Here is a 20,245-nt window from a genome sequence, read left to right on the forward strand (position 1 = left end):
TGTTGGATGATACAGAAAAGAAGGGAAGCCACAAGCCCTTGTTACAGCAGATAAAACATTTATAATGTAAATATTCAATGTTAAAATTGGTTATGATGTATTGTAAGTCTCAGAAAGTGAAGACTGGCTTTAAGGCATTGTGTACAATAGGAGTAAACCAAATATAATTGAGCCCATGTTAATTTGATCACACTTTCCTTCTGTGACTTGTCAAATGCTAAAAACTCCTACAATGGAGACTTGGAAGCTTGCAATGTGTTGTTTTTCCTAAGTTTTAAATTGAATAGTTCTATCAGGTGCAACATGTTTTTAAAAAGGATCAAAAAGAAACTCAAACATCATTTCTTGTGAGTGTTTTTATGCTCAAAATAATTCAGACAAACTTTAAACAATACAATGTTAAACACATAAGAAACTGCAAAATAGAAAACGATGATTCATAGAATCATTTTCAAAGTGATGAAAAAAAAAAAGACCTCTCACTATCTAAGAAAGGATTCATACAATTTGAAAAACACATCATCTTACCTGATGATGTCACTTCTACTCACTTAGCTGATGAAAACTGTAATTGTTCATTTGCTTTGGAACCTGACAGAATTACACAAAATCTCAGCAACACAGTGATCTTTAAAAGAGAATAAGTCAAATCAAAAAGGTTTTTGATAACCCTATCACCTTTAGCAGCAATGTGTAAAAACTGGGAAGCTATGGTGATTAGTTTTGTGTTTCTTTCACATCAAGCACCGTTTACTGACTTCTGCAGAGTCATCAAGAATCTGAGTGAGCATCCCAGATAAATGACATCGTGTACTTGTTCTGTATGCCTCATGTCTTCTTGTATCACTCTAAATAATAAAAGCTTAAAGATATTTTGTTGCCTTGTGAGTAAAAAAGCATTTGTTGTCCCCCAAAGTGGTACAAAATGCTTTGAAACCTGTCTGTGGAGCTCCTCCTTCACCTCAGCTCTGCTTTGGACGCTTTGTCTGTGGGCTGTCAGATGTTGTGTGTGCTGCTTTCTTGGATGCTCCTTTTTTTCTTGAGTCTTTTTCGTCTGGTTCATAGAGAGCGTTCCTGACAAAGCGTGCAGCAGCTCCCTTATCAAGACGAGCGGATTTCTTCTTATCGGTGATCTCTTTCACTCTGTTCATGTAAGTCCTTATCCGCTCCTTAAAAACATAAAACAAGTACGGAGGAATAAGAAAAGACTCTTGAATAAGTGTGAACATATCAAAGTGTCTGAAAAAGACATACATACCAACTCCTGTTTAATTCCATGATCTCTTGGATTTATTCCCTGTGTTACCAAGTACACTGTCAGAAAAAAAAAAAACATTGCAGCTTAGTTTTGTGGCAGAACTATATAATAACATACATGTTTATGCTATTAAAGAGTATGTTAAGACCCTAGTCCATCCTTGTACATGGTACATATTGGAAATTGCCCACATTGTGACCAAAAACAAGCAGCGTATTTGGCTTTTCGTTTTACTATCAAACTACAGAAAAAGGTTTAAAGATCTGTCAGGAAACCCCAAGATGCCATATAACATTTCTGATATGAAGTTAGTCATTTGACTGTCAAATTCAGGGCCATGTCCAACAACCCTCCAAGACCACAGTTAATTCACTTGTATCACACTCTCTGCATTTTACTTATATTGCTTAAATACACAAAGTAATTGAAGTTTAAACAGAATGGGGGGAAAACTTACTCCAGAATAATGAATTCAGGGTGTAGGCGGACATAAGATCCAGCTTGGCTTGATCCAAAGGGTCCAGCTGTCAATAACAAGATTAGTTTATTTATTAACACCTTTATATATTTATATATTTAAAAAAAAAAAAATCACACACAACATTCACTTTGAAAGAAGTTTTCAAGTTACCTTTTGCATGAGCTCGTTTCTGGGCATGGACATCAGCTTCTCCAACATGGTTTTAACAGACGAACCAGAAGAGTCAAAGCCTGTGAGCTGCTCGTCTATTTCGTGAGGGTAGTCCTCTGTCCTACCGTCCTCCGTCATTATTCCTGTGAAGAATTTACACAAAAGATAACCTTCTACTGTAAAGAGACTGGAATCATGTAAATAGCTTAATTTCAAATGCAGCTCGCTGGATAGCATACACATGCCCCTAAAAATAAACAGACGGACGTTTGCAAACACATACATAAGGTGACAATATAAACAATTTGTTTTTTTTTGTTTTTTTTAAAGCTGTACATGCTCACCTAAAATAAATGTTGTCGTTATAACGTTAAAATCCTCAAGTTAGCTCTACTTTTCTCGTGTTGGCAGCAGACACGCTTTGCCTAGCAGGAAGTGACGTAGTAAAAAAAAAAAACTACGACTTCTTCCTCTTCTGCTTCACTCTACTGCCGTCTGCCGTCTGGGGATACAAGTGGAGTTTCTACTGATAAACAGTCCTGACACAAATAGGTGTTTCAAATTTATAACATCTAAAACGTTTTTAATTTATCGCTTTCTAACGAATTTGTCTTGTATTTTTGCAAATCGATTTTGCTTCTTTTTACAGATTTTTTTTTTTTTTTTTACTGCTTAGAAATGGTGTTACCATGGAAACCCCTCGGCGTCCGTTGCGGTAAAATGAACTGCGTTTGTGTGAGTGTGTGTGTGTGTGTGTGTGTGTGTCAGGGTGTCAGGGTGTCCGGTAACAGTTTAGGGGTGTTTAGGACTTGGACCGTACACAGTGACTAAGCTTGAGACATGGACAACTGTGATTTGGAGAAGCTCTCTGTCTCCAAAGGTAAACTCCAACCAGCATTCACAGCAGAGGTCACAGACTACAATGTTACAGTAGAGAGCGATGTCAACAAAGTGACTCTGGACCTGTCAACAAGTGACTGTGGGGCTTCATACAATATTGTGAGTCTTCCCTGCATGTTTTATGACGGTTCATTTTTGATTTCATGACTTCACATTAATTGTAACCCCCTTCTTCATATATCTCTATACTGCCTTTCAGCTCTGTGGTGACGGTTCCAGGACCATTACACTGAGTGATGGGACAAACAGAGTACAGATCGAGGTGGTGGCTGAAGATGGGACCACAAAGAAATACTGTGTGGAAATCAACCGGCTGTCTGCGAAGATTGCAGACCTCAGTCATATGGCCTTGGAAGGAGATATTATACTGCATCCTGCCTTTTGTAGAAAAATCTATGAATACAATAGTGAGTAGAGACTTCATATGACACAGTATGTGATATGTGAAACTTTAATTCAGAATAATTATTAAAGTATAAATTTGCTTTTATGTAGACATTATGCAGTATATTTTCTGTGGCATAAGAATTACATTCAAACATTTCCATTTTCTATTTTTTTGTGTGTGTTTGAGCCCTGCCACAGTGTACATTTTTCTTCAACAGGTATTGTCCCCTTTCACTGTAATGCAGTGAGCATGCTTGCGAAGGTGCCCGACAGAAATATTAAACTTACAGTGAATGGGGAAGACAACTCACAGCCAGTGCCGTTGAATTTTGGAGACACAGTGGTGGAGGTCTTAGTTTCTTCAGCAGATGGCAGTAATTCACAGGTAGGGTGAGACATGTGTGAGGTGGACTCTGGAATGTGTAATTAAAGGCTTTATGTGTGTTTGATCACCACGAAAAAAAGATATATAACAAAACATGGTAGCTCCCCATTTCATCTCTGCTTTACTTAATATATTACCAGGTAAATTAATCTTTCATCATAAGCTTAATTTTTATTATAGTTTCTCCATGTCCTTGAAAAATAGTGTAGAAATTTGAGTAGATATGTTTATGTTATGTAAGTCTTGATAATTTAAAGCCACACTATTTAATTTTTGTCAAAGCTACTTAACCTGATGTCCCTCTAACATTACCAGGTGTACACAGTGTTTGTGACTCGAGAGCTAATTCCCACAGCAGTGACCTTCAGTGATGAGAAAGAGCAGCTGGACTATGAATGTCCAGTATCTCTGACTGCTTTTTATAGACCTGTATCCATTAAGAACAGGTAAAAGATACAAAGGAAGACACTACATTTCAGAAAATATCAGCAGTGGTGGCAACAGATAGCAGTTTTATTCTATTCATAGTTATTTTAGATGTTTTTCTTACATTTAATGAAAGAAATATGCAAAAATGAATTAAGCCATTAACCATTAGCAAGATGCACAGTCTCAAGTCTTTCTTTTGAATTCAGTACATTGCTTTGGTTAATTAGATGAATTGACATCAATCATTTTGAATTATAAGAAGTTAAATAAAACATCTTTACAGTGTACTTCTTCGGTATCAAAGGCCATGCACATACTACATTTACTGTATATTATCTGTACAAATTCTGTCAAAAACTGTTTCTCCTCTTTATTCGCAGTGACCCAAAGCACATCTTTTCAAGGCCTTATATCGAGATGTTGGCACGAAGATCAAAAGTTGACCCGCTCAACAGTTGTCCTCTGGGAGAAGGCTGGAAGGTTGTTGAGCTGGACGTCGATAAGAAGATGTCAGCTGCTCTGGTCAAGTGTTTCTTTGCTTACAGAGGTGAAGTTCGAAGTCCTAGCTCCTGAAAATGTAAAGCAGAAATGCTGTGGAGGTAAAGCTGATGTTGGTTGAGTAAAGGAGCCAATTTTAGTATTTCTGCCTCTAGCCAAGAAATAATACAAAACAAGTAAAGGAGGAAGGTAATGTCTATGTAACCTCAAGACCTCAATACCACAGTTTTCATATTAAAGAAGAGAATAAAGGATACACTGTTGTCATTACCAGGAACCTTTTAGGGGAACAGTTATTCCAATGTGTGAGAGTAAAAACTTATTTTGCTATTTTCCTCGATCAATTAGCTTCTAGAGCAGCTGTACTTCAAGAGAGGCTCATCAACTACATTGTTAATATGTTCAATACACCCTGCCTTACCTCTCACAAGTCCTGATTACACTCCTTATACTATCACGTAACATGATGATACTGTAGACAACTATTAGGTTGCTGTAATGAGGGGGGTAGTATTACTTAACTAAGGCTTCATGTATCTAGCTGCAGTGTGCCATAGTCTGCATTATATGCCAGGCCTCCTCTGAGTCCTGCAAGCTTTCTTTGACCTGCTTGTTTTAATGAGTGGGTCAGAGTATATCAGGAGTATTAACATTACAGAAGGTGGCACCAGAACATCATGCAATGTGTGTTATTACTACATAAGTTGAATTGAATTGCTTAAACTTTATTTTCCTATTTTTTTAAGGGCAAGCAGTTTATTTATTCTGAAGAAAAATAAACTATTAACTTGATTAAACTGGCAACAAATATAAGATTTAAGTAAACTATTCAGTTCACTCTCTATTGTCCACGTCTAGTTTTATTTATCACCTTTACTGTTCTTTATTTTTATACACAGGATGTGACAATCTGATGAAACTGTCCGAGCTGGGGTCACACTTCCTGGACTGTCCTCACAAGCCCACAGGGGAGCTGGATGCTAAGGTCAGTGTTAAAGATTAAAGAGTGCCCTGCGATGTCAGAATCACTGCTATCGACCTTCACTCTGCTCATCCTTTATTCACAAGACAGCGCACCCTTCACAGTGACAAAGTGCTCAGTAGAACTATATGGTGTTCATGCAGTTAAGGTGGCAACGCAGATAAGAGTGTATAACGCAGGTATATGTTTGAACGTGAGAATTTAAATGTTATTTCACCCTGATTTACATTAAAGAAGTCTGACTCTTTCTTCATGACAGTCAGCAGGTCAATCCAGATGAAAGCTTTGATCTTTTTATTGATTGAACTTGGTGAATGCTTTTCTCCTGTGCTATATTTATTTTCAGGATGTCACAGAGACAAACTGGTATAAGAAGCACTTTGAATCATCTAGTTGTCTGGAGATAGAGACTCAACACAATTTGGAGGTAATACATTTGTTTTACTTTGCATTACAAGTAGAAAGTTACACTGCATTAAAAACTCAATACAAACAACCAATTCTTTTTACATCCAAACGATTATTTAATCTTTGTTTTGTCTGATGTATTTTATATTCATACTGCTAACTTGAAATGTTTTTATTAATGGACATACTGTATGAAGAGTCCAAATCCCTGCAATTGCAAAGTGTTACATATTGACATGCACAAGACAGATTTGTTGTGGGTACATTTCATTTCTAGAACTTACATTTGTTAAAGTTTAAATAAAAATGATTCTGAAGAAGAAATGATTGTACATCCCTTTTATACCACTTGATAAAATTTGATTATATTTTTGTTTTACTGCCCTGCCTGTAGAACGTGATTATTAAACTTTCTTTTGCCTACCACAGCTGCGTAACTGGGAGGAAAGACTTCAAATGACAGCCGGGGAAGACAATGTGGACAAACTGTGTGCCCTAGCCCAAGATCACGTGAATTTCTACCACAAGAACCTTCCAAAACCAGGTTTGTAGTCATTTTTGAATCAAGAGTGAAGGATTAGAAATAAAAAATATCCATCAGTCTATTGACCAGTACTGCCTGTAACAGTTATAAAAATGGTTTCTTCCTATTTAAATATCAAATCCTTCCTCCCTCTCCTGTGACCTTTTCTTCATTGACTGATTGATCACAATGCACATTACTTTGAAATCTAGAACAATTAAACGGGTAAGTTCTGAAATCAAAGCACTCGTTCCATCAAACTCTGTGTAACAAACTTGTCAATTAAAGCCTCACTAGTTTTAACATACCATCAATGACACAACGTTTCAGAACCTTTGGCCAGTAGACAGCAGAGTTCCTCACCCTGCCCTGGCACAGCAGCTCAGCTTCAGCCATTAAAATTACATGAAAAGGGGCGAGTTTGCGGTCTCCCCTGGAGCATCCTCTTTTATCTGACGTGTCAGGCACTCATGTTACTGCTTATCTTTTCTCGGCTACTTGTGCCTTGCTAATTGTTTGATGACTCTTCTGTAAGAATTGACACATGAGACGGATCTCCAACGGACTGAAAGAGCGTCATGACAGCCGAACCCACAAAACAGTGAATTAGACAGAAAGATGAAGATTGAGCGATGTGAGACAGGCTTTGATGGTAACAGTTGATTTGTCAACAATTTGTTGTTGTTGTTGTCGTTGTTGTTGTTCTCTCTTCATTAAAAGTAATTTTTAGAGACAGTGCTCTGCATATGTGATCATAAGGTGCATGCTTGATAAAAATACCCAGGCAACATTTTCACTGGCTGAGAGGATTAGTTTAAATGAAATATATTAGTTGAAAAGACATTAAAGAAAATATTTTGGAATAATCATGAAGTATAATAGCTACAGATGTGAATTTGATTCTCTCTACAATATAAAAGCTGTGACATCAGTGCACTCTGACAGATAAAGAGCACTCCTGCCAGAGGAAGCTGCACTCGATGAATATTTCATGCAAAGAGCACATGCAATCATTCGTCACTGAAAGAGAGAAGGACGTTAAACTGGAGACGCTTTTAATCCTCATTAAAGTGTACTCGTGTGTATTTGAACTTAAAGGAGACAGGATTTTACAACCGCAGTGCAAGAGTTTTAAGGGGAAAAAACTTTTTTCATGAGAGAAGCAGATTTACAGGCTGTTTTTGTCTCTTCTGTTGGTCACTATATTCTGAGTGAAACCATGTTATCTTTATGTTGAAATACTGACTGGTGTTTTCTTTTCTTCATTAACAAACAGAATGTTTATGTCGGCATTAAAAATGTTGTTAACTTGTGAATGGTGAATGTACAAAAATCCAGTAGTGGACAAATCCTGAGCAGCTCATGAATCCCAATAATTTAATGCAAGGAGCTTTGTGACACAACCTAAGGGTTTCTGGAGTTGGAAAATCTCTATTATTTATGATGGAAAGACATTTGGTGTCTGTTGCCTCATGTTTGTCTGTCCAAGTTTGTTTCCAAGTTTTTTATTTTTTATATTTGTTATATAAATGATCCAAGTATTTTTGTGACAGACAAACAGTATATATAGTATTTGTCCTTATTTGTATTTAAAGTTTGAAGCACAGTGCTATGTATATGCATGATAATGGTTTATGATATATGTATGGTTTAGTATTTACATTAGTAAAACTCAGTAAGTTCTTACATGCTTAGATCATTATAGCTTTCCAGCAGTTTTTCTAAAAAAAAAGAAAAATCCCCTTCCAGCTTGAATAGCAATTTTTCACTGATGGATGTGAGCAACAAATCAGTGTTCAGAAATCTGAATTGTCAGTCCAATAAAGCAAATCACAAAGTAGTGAAGCTATCACACTACTTTGCATTCTGATACACAACCTTTCCCCCCGTTGTACCTTCTCCAGTCGACTAACACAGCTTTTGTATGAGTTAAAGTAGGCTCAAATGAGTATTGTATTATTTAAAGTAGCTGAAAGACTAAACTTGTTTGTAGTACAAAACAAGAGGATAAGTTCACATCTCTAAACTGATGCATTTTCTCTTTTGTAAATATATGGAATTAATATCTGGTCTTGTGATCTAATTTCTGCATACCAAAAATCACAGAGTTTATTTTCCTCATTCCCACAGGGGACATGTTGCAGTACGAGGATGGCCAGTCTCCTCTGCATAGTCTGGAGCAGGCGGCTTTCCACTACGCGTCAGCCATCAGACTCAGCTCCAAAGATGCCAGACTCCACTTCCTGCTTGGTGTCGTTCTGGAGGAGCAGCACCGTGCTAAAGCCATGTATGGCCTCCAGAGGAAGGTTGTGTCAGGAAAGGTTCTGAGAAAGTAAAAACTCTTGTCAGCGATGCTCTGTGAGGTTTTGATGTAGCTAAACATGCATGACTGAAAGGATTGTGTTCATCTTTTGATCAAAGGTTAATTCTTTATTACAATCATTTAAACACTTGTTCAACAGACTCTGTGCAAAAATGTTCACTAATGATGGCCTTCAAGGATCCAGAGTCGAAATGTGATGTTAAGATCTTTGGAACTTATCACGACCACATAAAAGTGTTTCTATTGACATTCACATTGTAACCTTTGCCATGTGAAACATGTAATCCTCTGGGGATTTCTTAAGTCTCTTTAACATTTAAAACTTAATTTTTAAATGTTGATAAGAAAGTTGATAATTGTGAAAGCAACTCAACCTCTAATCTTTTCATTCCTCCGTCTCCAGGCTGACACAGACCGGGATGAATTAAGTGACGCCAAATCCACAGCTTGTCAGGATGACATTCTGGCGGTCTGCAAGCTCCATGGTTTCCTGGGCACACCGACAGTCCAGAACCAGCTGCAGGCTTTGGATAAAGAGTACCAGCAGCTCAGAGAACAGGGGCAGTCCAGCAAAGCAGACTACGTTCAGACTCTCTACATCTGGCTCTCAAAGAAAACTGGAAAGGTTACTGTGTCCAAAAATAACCTCTAAAGTTTACTTTCCTTCTTTAATCAAAACAAAAAGGGGGCATGACATCAATAAAAAAAAAAATTCTTTGATTTTCAAACTCTGTGAACATGTATTCTCTTAAAGCCTGAACATTTCTCCGTACATATAACCAGATTCTGTGATCACTGTCTCTGTCAGATACTTCATTCACAACAGGAGACCTGCAATATGGCTGACCTGATGACCTGAACAGCCATCCTAACCTTTTTGATAACTATTTATTCTGTTCAAAGTCATCGCAAAGACATGGCAGTCCTCAGATAATTTTAGAAAGACAGTCTTTCACTGTTCTCCACCTCTCATAGTTCCAAAACTAATTAGTCAATTTTAATCATTTTGCAAATCATTTAACTCCATTTTTCATAGCTATATATAACAAAGCAACCTCTTTCTTAATACAACACTAAAAACTGTCACAGGTCATGGTCTTGATAAAGCTGCTGTGTTGAACTTTTATTTTGTGCCCATCTTGTGTCTTATCTCTTCGCTGATCCACTCCAATACACATGTGTTCGATAAATAATTTTCTGATAAATACGCCTCATCCTGTTTCCTTTTGTAGTCTGACCCAATCTTAATCTTTGGAGTGGATAATGTAAACAAAGGCTGTTTTGCCAGAGTGCAGACTCCTCTGACACAGAGCTGGTGTCAGTGGTAACAGCCGTTCAAAAGCATTTTATAGAAGTGATTCCTTATGGTCATGTTTTTGTTTGTTTGTCAAATAAAGGCATCATCATTAATAACAGTCTGTTCTTGAACCATTTCAAACCTGTAATAGAAGCTTGAAGTTCTGCATGTCTATAAAACAAGCGCTGCTTATTGTTCTCGAAAGCTGTCTTGACAAAATCCCCCACTAAATAATTTCTGATCAATTTAAGAAAGACTGAATTTAGCTCCCGCCCCTCTTGATGCAGGATAGCAGTGCAGCAGTGAAAGATGAAGAGAGCTGTGTCCACCAGGCCTTGATGAAGTACCTGGACGCCTGGTCTATGAGTCCTGAAAGCTGGGAGTTTAATCTGCACGTGGGGAGGCTGCTGCTGCTGCAGGGGACGAGCAGGGAGGCCCTACAGCACCTGCAAAGTGGCCTAGCAATGCGGCCCCTTCATCCCGCACTCAGGTCAGACCACAGAAGTGCTTATGGTCATAAAAGCTGAAATGGTGTTTGGTAATAACAACTATATTTTAAAGATAATGAAGGAGAGTCTATCTTACCAGTTTGGTTATTTTGTCCTGAGGATTTCACACTTGTGTCTGACTCATAGTAAAAAGAAATTCACAAAAAAAAAAGCGTGTGTGCATTCATTATCTTCTAATTTTGTTAAACACCAAAGCAGGACCTTTTGTTCAAATTTAAGCTCAAGTGTTGACTTGTTGCCATAGCAGAAAACAAATATAAAGTGGCAAAATAATCAAAATTCCAATTTTTCCTTGCACCATAAAAGCATCTTTAACCAATCTCCAAGCGTGCTCTTCAAATGTCTAACCTGATGTTATCCTTATATGATACTGGCCAACATAGCAGGTCAGAGAAACACAGGTTAGACGCGGCCTGTAAAATATATTGAGTAAATGGGGTCTAGATTAACAAGTAAACCACAGACTGAGAGCTGGTTTAGTCGTTTATATGTATCCTTTGTTTCTTTCATTTTTCCAGATTCTTCACAGGGTTGGCTCTGCTGCAGCAGGAACAGAAAGCCTCTGAGGACACCGAGAAGGAGGCCGCTGTGTTCTTACAACAGGGACTGGAACACTTTGTCAGCCAGCGATGCAGCAAGAGGTTTGCGTGTGTCTGTGTGTGTGTGTGTGTGTGTGTGTTTGGAGGTGGTTGCATTTAGCTGGATTCAGAGAGAGTGTGAGGGCATGGTGTGAGGATATTCTGTGTAAGAATGCAGGAGGGAAAACAGGACAGTGGAAGGGATTGTCTGCTGACACACACATATATTGCTGTGTCATGCATACAGTACTCAAGTTTTTTTTGGGTCTACATTTTGGTTAGCACTAGAAAACCCAACAATTAAAAACACATAAATCTGACTGTTAATGAAAGAAGGTTTGTAGATTAGTCAGAGATCTGATCCTATTTGAATAGAAATCGTCGTAACCTCTAAACCGGAAGATCGAGGGTTCCATCCCCAGCTGAGCAACATGTTCGATGTGTCCTTGGGCAAGACACTGCATTGCTCCCGCTGCTTTGGTGGTGGTGTATGAATGGATTAGTGTTGCACTTACTCTCACTTTGGATAAAAGCATCTGCTAAGTGAATTGTAGAATATGTCTGTTTTGCTTGTCTCATGTAGGTTGGTCATAGTCTACCATATCTACCTTTAGTTACAAACATAGTCACCTAACCCTGTGGTTATAGCTGCTGGTGTTTCTTATGTTTTCATGATTTTTGTCCCAGCTGGGTGGAGCCGGATCCTTCAGACCCTCTATCTAGCCTCAGCACACAGTTCCTGCGAGGTCTTCTCATTTTGGGTCATCTGCAGCAGAGAAGAGTGTTGTCTGACAAGGCCATGAGTGCAGAACAAGTCTATCACATGTATGTTTCAATCCAAGATTTTTAAAGACAAATGTGATTGTTTTTATTTACTGGACTGGTGATGACTTCTTCATCAGTGCTTGTGTTTGTTATGTCTTCCAAATAGCTGTGTTAATCTCTGAAAAGGAACATGTGATTCAAAGAAAAGTTTCTGTCATTCACATAAGAATGACCCAGTTTCATAAGTAAGAACTGCAGAAGTCCATAGCTGCCTGTCTCTGTGTTGGAATGCTTCAGTGTAGCAGTCCTCGCTGCCCAGAGTGTGAGTCAGTGTGTGTGTCGTGGCGAGGCTAGCTGGCAGCTGGAGTGGGTGCTCCTGGATGCTCACTTTGCCCTACTGCAAAGGCTGATCCAGCAGGGCGAGGGCCAGGCCAGAGCTGACATCCGGAGGCAATCCCAGGTGGCAAAGAGAAGCCAGGCCCTCACTGCTCTCATACGTCTCACCTCTATCGCCCCCTGTCAGGAGCTGCTGGACATGCAGGAGAGGGTAAACACACTGTTGTATGTTAACAGTTGGTTTTAGTCTGCTTTTATTTTTAATTTCCTACTTTCTTTATTTGCAACGTTGACAACACCAAAAAAAAAAGCTCTGCCAGAGTTTTGATCTATCTCCTCTGATAATGTGTACAGGCATGCCAGCTATCAGTAGTGACAACACCGCGGGACATCCACGCCCTGTGTCTTTTGGGTCTGGCACAGCTGGCTCAATATGACAACAATCCAAAGTCAGACTGGTCCAAAGAAACGCTGACTGATGCCTGCCTCAGCTTCCAGGCCAGCATAGAGCTGGAAGAGAAGACTCAGAGCGGAGAGCCACCTGCACAGCTGAGCAGTGAGTCTGTTTAGTGTATTTTACACATTTAATGTACGGTCTCTCAGAATTATAGCTGGCTAGCAAAGAATAATGCATAGGTAGTCTTATACTTGTATATTTTTTAAGTCTTCATTTACTCCCTGGCATTTCAGAACAAAAGTGGTGGCAGGACCGCCTGGAAGCTGAAAACCAGAAAGCTGCCAAGCAATCAATCACTCAACCAGCAGGAGTTAAGGGACCTTCTGACCCCAGGGGGGCAAACAGTGGTGCAAAGCGGGGCAGAGGAGGGCCGGGTCCAGGGCGGTTTGCAGCAGCTGGTACCAAAGCTCCTGTTCCAACACCACCTGCCCTGACCAGAGGAGGGAAAGCTGCCCGGCGTCCAGCTAAAGCCCCTGTAGCAAGGTGAGGCATGCTGGGAGTAGTACTTATACTACTCACAGCACTTATTAAACCCTGATTAGTAAAAATGGAATAAAGTTATCCTGTTTTGTAATTGTTTTCTGAGTTGTTGCAATATACTTTCTCTCCTGTAGGGGGAGAGCTGGAGCAGTAGCCAAGCCTGATAGATCACCTAAACCATCCACCAACTGTATTAAACCCCATATCCCCTCCAGAAAATCTAAACAGGACTGTTCCTCAAGTGCTGTGGAGAGAGCAGAGGGTAAGGCATGAAGCATTCTGAGTCACATGTGGGGGTCAGGTGAAGAACTTTCTCCCCCAAAGCCTTAGATTTTCCTAATTTAAGCTTAACAAAGTTTAACCAATCTTAAATTTGAACTGAATATTGTCATTTACAGTTTTACACATCTCTATGTGGATTTTTGAGATTGATGTCAGGAAAGTTCAGATATTCCTTGATGTTATATATTATTTGTGTTCAAAACATTGTTTCAAGAGCCTGCTGTGGCACATACAGAGTGCGGGTCTGGTGCAGTGAACCGCAGGTCTCATATCTCAAGGTTGGGTCTGGCCCGCGCCCTCTCCCGCTCTGCAGACAACCAGGATCGACCATTACAGCTCTACCACGAGGTCATCTCCATGGCACCAGGGGTCAGTCAATAAGGGTCATTTCATCCATTGCCTCAGTTCAGTTTTTTTTAACTGTAGGACTCTCTTGCTGATTAATTCCTCAGTTGATGTGATCCAAATAAGATCGGGTTCATGAATGAACTTTGCAGGTCCACGATGCTTACATTGAGCTCGTTCAGCTGCTGGAGCCATCAGACCCTCAGGCTGCAGTGGAGGTGTACTGCAGATTCCCTCTGAAGCCGGTGGCTGAGCAAAGCTTCGATGATGCTTTCATCACAGGAGAGATCGCCCACATGCTGATGTCACTGGAACAGTTTGAGCATCCGCAGCTCGGACCAAGCCTTGTAGCATACGGCAAAGTCATGGGCCTAAGTGATTACCACTCCTATTCTTTCAAACACACTGGACATAGTAGTATTAGTCTTCAAGGATGTCAAATATCAGAAGTAGTAGATCAGTTTTTAAGAACAGTAATTAACCATGAAAGAAATGGAAAATTAAATCTGATTTTTTTATTTTAATTACAAGGTTTAGGGTGAACAAATTTGAAAATTATAGATAATAAGGTACAGAAAATTATTTACTGACACACATATAATCCTTTGTACAAGATAAAACATGTTTTCACTCTCTGAATGACAGGCATGTTTAAACAACCACTACAATAGCTTTTTATTTGTTGACCTTTTTTTTGAGTAGTGACCTTCACTTAATGTAACTATTTTGTAAATAGAGTTGTATTGGATTCATGCTGCCTGATCCATGTGATACCACATGCTATTAATAGAGATGTATTACATTCAACTTGACCCGTGCCCACATGCTGTAGATGGCACATAACATAGAGGACATACTTGAAACATGATTCCAGATAAATGACTATTGGAGTAAAGTAGTATAAATGATTATTATTTAAAAGATGTTCCTAATATTATAACATAGTCTTATTTAGTTTGATTTTTAAATCAACATAATGCTGTTTGTAATTTATAGAATAATGACTGTCCATAATGTTACAAACTCTTGAATGTGAATGCATTTATAGTAATGTCGTTTTCTGTTGTGTTTGTAGGCTGCATAGAAAAGTACATTGAAATCTTGGATGAAAAGGGCAACACAAAGCTTCTGAAGAGTGTGTACGCAAAGATCCACGACCGCCAAGAAGATGATCAGGAGCTGCAGGACTTCTTCAGGTTCAAATGCTGGATATGAAAAAGCTAGTCATCATCTGACCAATGTCTACATTTATCTTACTTAATTCATACTGTTTGACAAAAAAACACATCTTTGGACTTTAAGAGGGGACACATGAAGTGCTTTCATGGATACAGACTTCCTACTTATTCACTTAGACTTGATGTTTTTAAATTGGCCATTCTTTTGGGACAAAATGACAGACAATGTTGATCTTTTTCCTCCAAAGGAACATTTAATTGCAAACAGAAAGCTCTCAATAAAATGATGTATCAAAAGTGACAACTTTAACATTAAACAAATATGCAACAAAAGAGGGGTGTTTCAGTGGGAATTGACTAAAATGGCAATAAAGAAAATAAATTGAACCCCTGATGTGTTGTTAAAAGCTCTGTGACTCATTTCTTTGTGTGTATAATTCTGTCATAGGGCTATTTCTCTGCACTACAGGTCTTCATCGCCTGCAAGGATCAGCCAAGCCTCATATATTTGTCAGGGGTAATATTTACAAAGACAACTCAACAAAACTTCAATAATATATTTCCTCAATTATCTGACTTGAATGGATTTCTAAAAAGACAAGTCTATAGATGAGTATCAAATGTACAAAATCTAGACAGACATCTGAAAGACCTGGATTAGAAGATTGTTTTCTAATGTTCTAATAAAAGACGCACCACAAAAGGGCAGTGAATGATACACTATTTGTGCACCTCTGCCGTTGTGACATGTTTCCTCTCACGCTGCAAAGATCTTCATCATCAATGTGTGTTGGGGTCTACTTTTTCACACCGCATTGAGTTTGGTGACAATGAGCACTCGGACAGACTGGTCGAAGCCTGAACACACACACAGGCCTTGCTTGTCGGGGCTCCAGTCCAGGCTGGCGATTGGCTGAGTGGACAGAGTGACATTCTGCAGGAGGTTGACGGAGCCAGCTACACCAACATCCATGTCATCGGAGTCCTTCTTGCTTCTCTGAGCAGGATACTCACTGGAGATGTCATGGAATTTATTTGTATAAGTTTACAGTCAAGAAAGAAATGTAATAGTCAAAGAACAATCATTATGAGTTATTTTTGTATTTTAAAATGGGACGAATGTATTTGAAGATATCTGACTTACTATTTCCATAGATGCAGGTTGCCTGCTCCCCCTGCAGTCATAAAGATTTCTCTGTTTTGAGGCAAATGCTTCACCTGCCAAATGGTCGACTTATGAGCCTAAAATAAAGAAAAGGGGCCATTTACCACCCAAAACCATGAAATCAGTAATGACAAATTCATCAACATTAAGAACACCTGTGGACAAAAGCTCTCAAACCATTCAATGTGTTGTGTGCCAAATACTGCAGAAGTAATATTGTAAAAAGCATTATTTTATTTTACAAATGACCTTAATAGAAAACTTTTTTTTTTTTCTTCAAAAGCCACAGTCTCTAATCTCGCAGATCCAGCAAACATTTTGTGAGCATGGTTTTGGGGGATTATAGATTTAAGTGTGTTATTGTAGGATTCCCACAAATAGACACACCTCTTCCTCCACCACAGCCCTGCGTGGTTTTGTTGGCCATGGTACAAAGTCACAGAAAGAAAATGTTAGACAAACTCAACCCTAAAACACTTCCAGCTGTGAAAACGGTCCCTTTTTTCTCTCTGCTATACAAATGTAAAAATAACATTAACAGTTGTAACCTTTTGACATGTTTCCTATATGTAGGAGCCAAACATTTGTCTGGCTCTCTCCACCCACTTCAATTACCTTTTCGGAAACGGAGGCAAAGCCCTTGGTGGGGTGCTGGGTTCTCATGTCAAAGACGTGGAATTTTCCCTCCAGTGAGGTGGCCACAAGTTTGTTCATGTTGATGTCTTTCCTGTCAAACTCCACAGCACATACCTGGCCATGATGTCACACAAAATAACAAGTCACTACCAGAAATGTTCACATGTCATGGTGCCAAAACAGTCATTTCTCACATGGCAGAATGTGTTGAAATTGACATAATGACTGTGGCTGGTTCAGCTACATTCAAATGGTAATGAATACAAACAGGGCTGTGTAATAAACTGATGGCAGTGCTTTTATATGAGGTGTGAAGAGAACCTCGGACATCCCCTGTGGTTGAATGTCTAAATGATGCTGGGAAGTCATTTCCAGCTCTGTCTCAACATTTGTTGCTATTGGCAACCCCTTCAGTCAAGTACAGGTTTCAGTGCAAAAGAAACAGTATATGTTTAGATAACGTATCATTTAAAATGTCGGTTCCAAATTTGAGCTTAATTCTTTGTTATCAGAGCTGAGAGGATTGAGTTTCTGTCGGTTTAAGTTCTCATTTTCCCTCAAAAATGCTTGTGTTGTTCTTGCTGCATTGCAATACTGTCTCCATGAAATATACACATGTATATACATAAACAACTTCACAAAAATCTCATGCAGCTGTAACAGCTGTCATAACAATTTCTTGATCATTTTTATTGTACATTTCAATAAGAGTGTTGACCTCACCCCATTTTTAATGTTAGTTTCCCACCGTAGAGACATATTCCTTAAGTCGAAGAGTTTGATGTCCCCATTGTCATAACCGGCACACACACAGCGGTCCTGATCATTGAAGGCGTGACCTGTCATGAAAGGTCAAAAGAGAATTAACAGTTTATTTTAGGATGGTACAGGAACATTGTCAAAGCTGGTTTGGACATTCTGAGGTCATGAAATACTTAGGTAGGAATAGAAAAGGGGAAAGCTATCATGTAAAGTTCTCAAACAGTGTCAGGAATTTGTCTTCACTGGTGAACAGAGAAATAGGAATTATTTGTTTTCTGCACACCAATGACACAATTTAACTGTTTGCATTTAGAATGAATTGATGAACCTGGGCTCATGGCTATGATGATCAGTGGGTCCTTGGAACCATTTCTTTAAAAGCCATTGTAGCTTTACAAATCTTGAAAGTAATATTTTACACACCAAATGCAACAGTCCAGCAGTCCCTCTTGGTTTCTCCTTCCACTGGCTCCATGTTGGCTACAGGTGAATCCTTCTGTCTGGGATCCCACACTTTTACTGTCCCTGTAAAACCAAAGAGAATCTGGCATTGAATCCAAATTCTTGTTTCTGTTTTTGCTTAAAAAAAAGTTTCAATTGCCACAGCATTTTACTTCCTATATGTTCTTACCATCTCTGCTTCCAGTGACTATCTCCGGTGCACCATCACCAATCCCCAGGCCACCAACACCATCAATACCATTCACAATCTCTTTGTGCGCCTTTACGGAGTACACTGGAACATCCGGCATCTCCAGATTCCTGGAGTGTAAAGAAGCATCTGCACTGAATTAACTAACTCCAGTAGACTTTAAATTAGGGCCAAGTGTTTTGTTTACCCACTTTCAGTCATTCATCAGTAAATCTCGAAAATACAACATTTTCCATAAAGAGGTCAATTATGTTTCCACTTGAGCCTTTGGAATTAAAACAGTCTTCAATTTAGGTAATACAGGAAGCAGACGTCTGGATTTTAAGGATTTTCATTTACATACCACTCCTGGCAAGACACACATTTTGATACATCAGTGGATGTTGATTTACCATATATTGAGATTTCCATCAAAGTCCCCGGTTGCTATGTGTCTTTGTTGAAGAGAGGTGGCCCCAAATGTCCCACACTTTATGGGTTTAGGTTTCTCTACCTGAAACATATGAGAGAGAAGGGACAATGCAACACGTAGTTATAGTACTTCACTCAATCTTGAGCAGTGTGATACATCGATTAAAAGGTGCGTTATGGGTATGAAATACAGTAGAAATGATTGTGGAAGTTTATTTTATAGAATTGATTAAGATATATCAAATATTGACACACTAGCCAAACTTACTGAACAGATAGATAGATAGATAGATAGATAGATAGACACTGTATTGATCCCGATGGAAATTCAAAGCATCCAGTAGCAGGTTACAAGATGTACATGACATGAAACATTTGTTACAAATTAAACCGCAAAACCGACGCCCCCCTCCCATACATATATATATATATATATATATATATATATAAACAATACCCCTAGATGAAACAAAATTAAACTGTAAAATTAAAAATAGATTTATAAAAGTAATGTACATAACCCGTGCAGGGATAAAAATAGATGGACAGATGGACATGGTTGGCATTTCTGTAGCCTGTTAACCTGCAAGCACTGAAGAGCTCGCTCATTGTTAAAAAATGAAATGGGGCGGCAGTAGCTCAGTCTGTAGGGACTTGGGCTGGGAACCGGAAGGTCACCGGTTCAAGTTCAAGGTGCGGACCAAATATGGAAGTTGGTCTGGTAGCTGGAGAGGTGCCAGATCACCTCCTGAGCACTGCAGAGGTGCCCTTGAGCCAAGGCACCAAACCCCCTACCCCCCACCACCATCAGCTCAGGAGCGCTGTGTGCAGCTCCATCACTCTGACATCTCTCCATTAGTGCATGTCCACAGGATCCTGTTTATCCATGTGCATATATTTCAGCCTGTGTGTGTTGCATGACTTGCAGGGATCTTAAATCTTAATTGTAATAGCATAGGACCCTTGCATGAGGGCTTTATTAATGACAGGTGCACTGAGCAGGTCCAGAAGTTTGTTATATGTCGTATATTGTATGTTAACAACAACTTGGTAGCTATTTTGATGAAACTAAACACCGATATTTAACCAAGTCTATAATGTTTGACAACTGAAATTCCCCTTGGTGTCTTCATATTAGTCGTTGCTATGGAGACAACCAAGCGAGGCTATTCTAGCTGTTGTGTAATATATAAGATAATTCAGCTAACCCTAACACACAACCATTTGCATGGTTTGTTTCCGAGGTGGGAAAAGGCAGAGATACAACAAACAATCATGAATGTGAAACGTGTTTTTCTACCTCCTTGACAAGTCGAGCTTCCCCTTGTTGCACCTCGTATATTTGCATTACTCCGGTTCCTCTCGGAAAGTTCCCGAGACAGACAAACTTTGAGCTGCAAGGAATCCATTTACTATCAAACACCGTGTAATTTAAACCTTTCTGAACATGCGCAATAATCTGAGGCTTTGCTAGTGGCGATGACATAGTTGCTGCTGAGAGGATAACCCGTAAAAAACAAACAAAAAGAAAACCGAACAGTACTAAATGAAGTGTTTAATGTTGCTTGCTGCCACAACAAAACTACTCAAGACCCTGCCACAGAGTTGTCTGAAGAGATGCCTGACAGAAAATTAAATGTATTTCCAGTCAATATCGCAGTATTCCAG

At 39.1% G+C, this 20,245-nt stretch overlaps 3 protein-coding genes across 3 annotated transcripts; 1 reads left to right on the forward strand and 2 right to left on the reverse strand.

Moving 5' to 3' along the window:
• Positions 1–338: 338 nt before the first annotated feature.
• c1d (C1D nuclear receptor corepressor) lies at positions 339–2,369 on the reverse strand. Its single transcript, XM_020639063.3, has 5 exons — positions 2,234–2,369; positions 1,890–2,032; positions 1,716–1,782; positions 1,259–1,314; positions 339–1,169 (listed from the first exon to the last, which is right to left on the reverse strand). Exons 2-5 carry the CDS (start codon positions 2,025–2,027, stop codon positions 963–965), a joined length of 468 nt encoding a protein of 155 aa, XP_020494719.1. The 5' UTR covers positions 2,028–2,032; positions 2,234–2,369; the 3' UTR covers positions 339–962.
• A 115-nt stretch (positions 2,370–2,484) lies between these two features.
• LOC109987814 (uncharacterized) lies at positions 2,485–14,988 on the forward strand. The gene is made up of 20 exons (XM_065959781.1): positions 2,485–2,888; positions 2,989–3,196; positions 3,395–3,561; positions 3,877–4,007; positions 4,371–4,537; positions 5,388–5,473; positions 5,817–5,897; positions 6,308–6,422; positions 8,532–8,722; positions 9,128–9,349; positions 10,309–10,511; positions 11,049–11,171; positions 11,796–11,933; positions 12,171–12,420; positions 12,564–12,765; positions 12,900–13,149; positions 13,281–13,408; positions 13,643–13,797; positions 13,926–14,148; positions 14,849–14,988. The coding sequence occupies exons 1-20, from the start codon at positions 2,730–2,732 to the stop codon at positions 14,986–14,988; spliced, it is 3,339 nt and encodes a 1,112-aa protein (XP_065815853.1). The 5' UTR covers positions 2,485–2,729.
• A 195-nt stretch (positions 14,989–15,183) lies between these two features.
• On the reverse strand, positions 15,184–20,189 carry dnaaf10 (dynein axonemal assembly factor 10). The gene is made up of 8 exons (XM_020639054.3): positions 19,878–20,189; positions 18,559–18,659; positions 18,146–18,276; positions 17,938–18,039; positions 17,476–17,591; positions 16,732–16,866; positions 16,096–16,193; positions 15,184–15,964 (listed from the first exon to the last, which is right to left on the reverse strand). Exons 1-8 carry the CDS (start codon positions 20,061–20,063, stop codon positions 15,757–15,759), a joined length of 1,077 nt encoding a protein of 358 aa, XP_020494710.1. The 5' UTR covers positions 20,064–20,189; the 3' UTR covers positions 15,184–15,756.
• Between the last annotated feature and the right edge of the window lie 56 nt (positions 20,190–20,245).

The sequence above is a fragment of the Labrus bergylta genome, chromosome 10, assembly GCF_963930695.1.
Source record: "Labrus bergylta chromosome 10, fLabBer1.1, whole genome shotgun sequence".
Taxonomy (NCBI): Eukaryota; Metazoa; Chordata; class Actinopteri; order Labriformes; family Labridae; genus Labrus; species Labrus bergylta.

Excerpts from the sequence above, each read along its gene's own strand:
- LOC109987814 (XM_065959781.1), top strand. The coding sequence starts at position 2,730 with ATGGACAACTGTGATTTGGAGAAGCTCTCTGTCTCCAAAGGTAAACTC. Across the intron at positions 3,197-3,394 it reads AAAAATCTATGAATACAATA|GTATTGTCCCCTTTCACTGT; the intron begins GTGAGTAGAGAC and ends TTTCTTCAACAG. Across the intron at positions 13,150-13,280 it reads GCTAAAGCCCCTGTAGCAAG|GGGGAGAGCTGGAGCAGTAG; the intron begins GTGAGGCATGCT and ends TCTCTCCTGTAG.
- c1d (XM_020639063.3), bottom strand. The coding sequence starts at position 2,027 with ATGACGGAGGACGGTAGGACAGAGGACTACCCTCACGAAATAGACGAG. Across the intron at positions 1,783-1,889 it reads GAAACGAGCTCATGCAAAAG|CTGGACCCTTTGGATCAAGC; the intron begins GTAACTTGAAAA and ends TGTTATTGACAG. Across the intron at positions 1,170-1,258 it reads ATGGAATTAAACAGGAGTTG|GAGCGGATAAGGACTTACAT; the intron begins GTATGTATGTCT and ends TATGTTTTTAAG.
- dnaaf10 (XM_020639054.3), bottom strand. The coding sequence starts at position 20,063 with ATGTCATCGCCACTAGCAAAGCCTCAGATTATTGCGCATGTTCAGAAA. Across the intron at positions 17,592-17,937 it reads CTGCTGGACTGTTGCATTTG|GTCACGCCTTCAATGATCAG; the intron begins GTGTGTAAAATA and ends CTTTCATGACAG. Across the intron at positions 16,194-16,731 it reads TTGCCTCCGTTTCCGAAAAG|GCTCATAAGTCGACCATTTG; the intron begins GTAATTGAAGTG and ends TCTTTATTTTAG.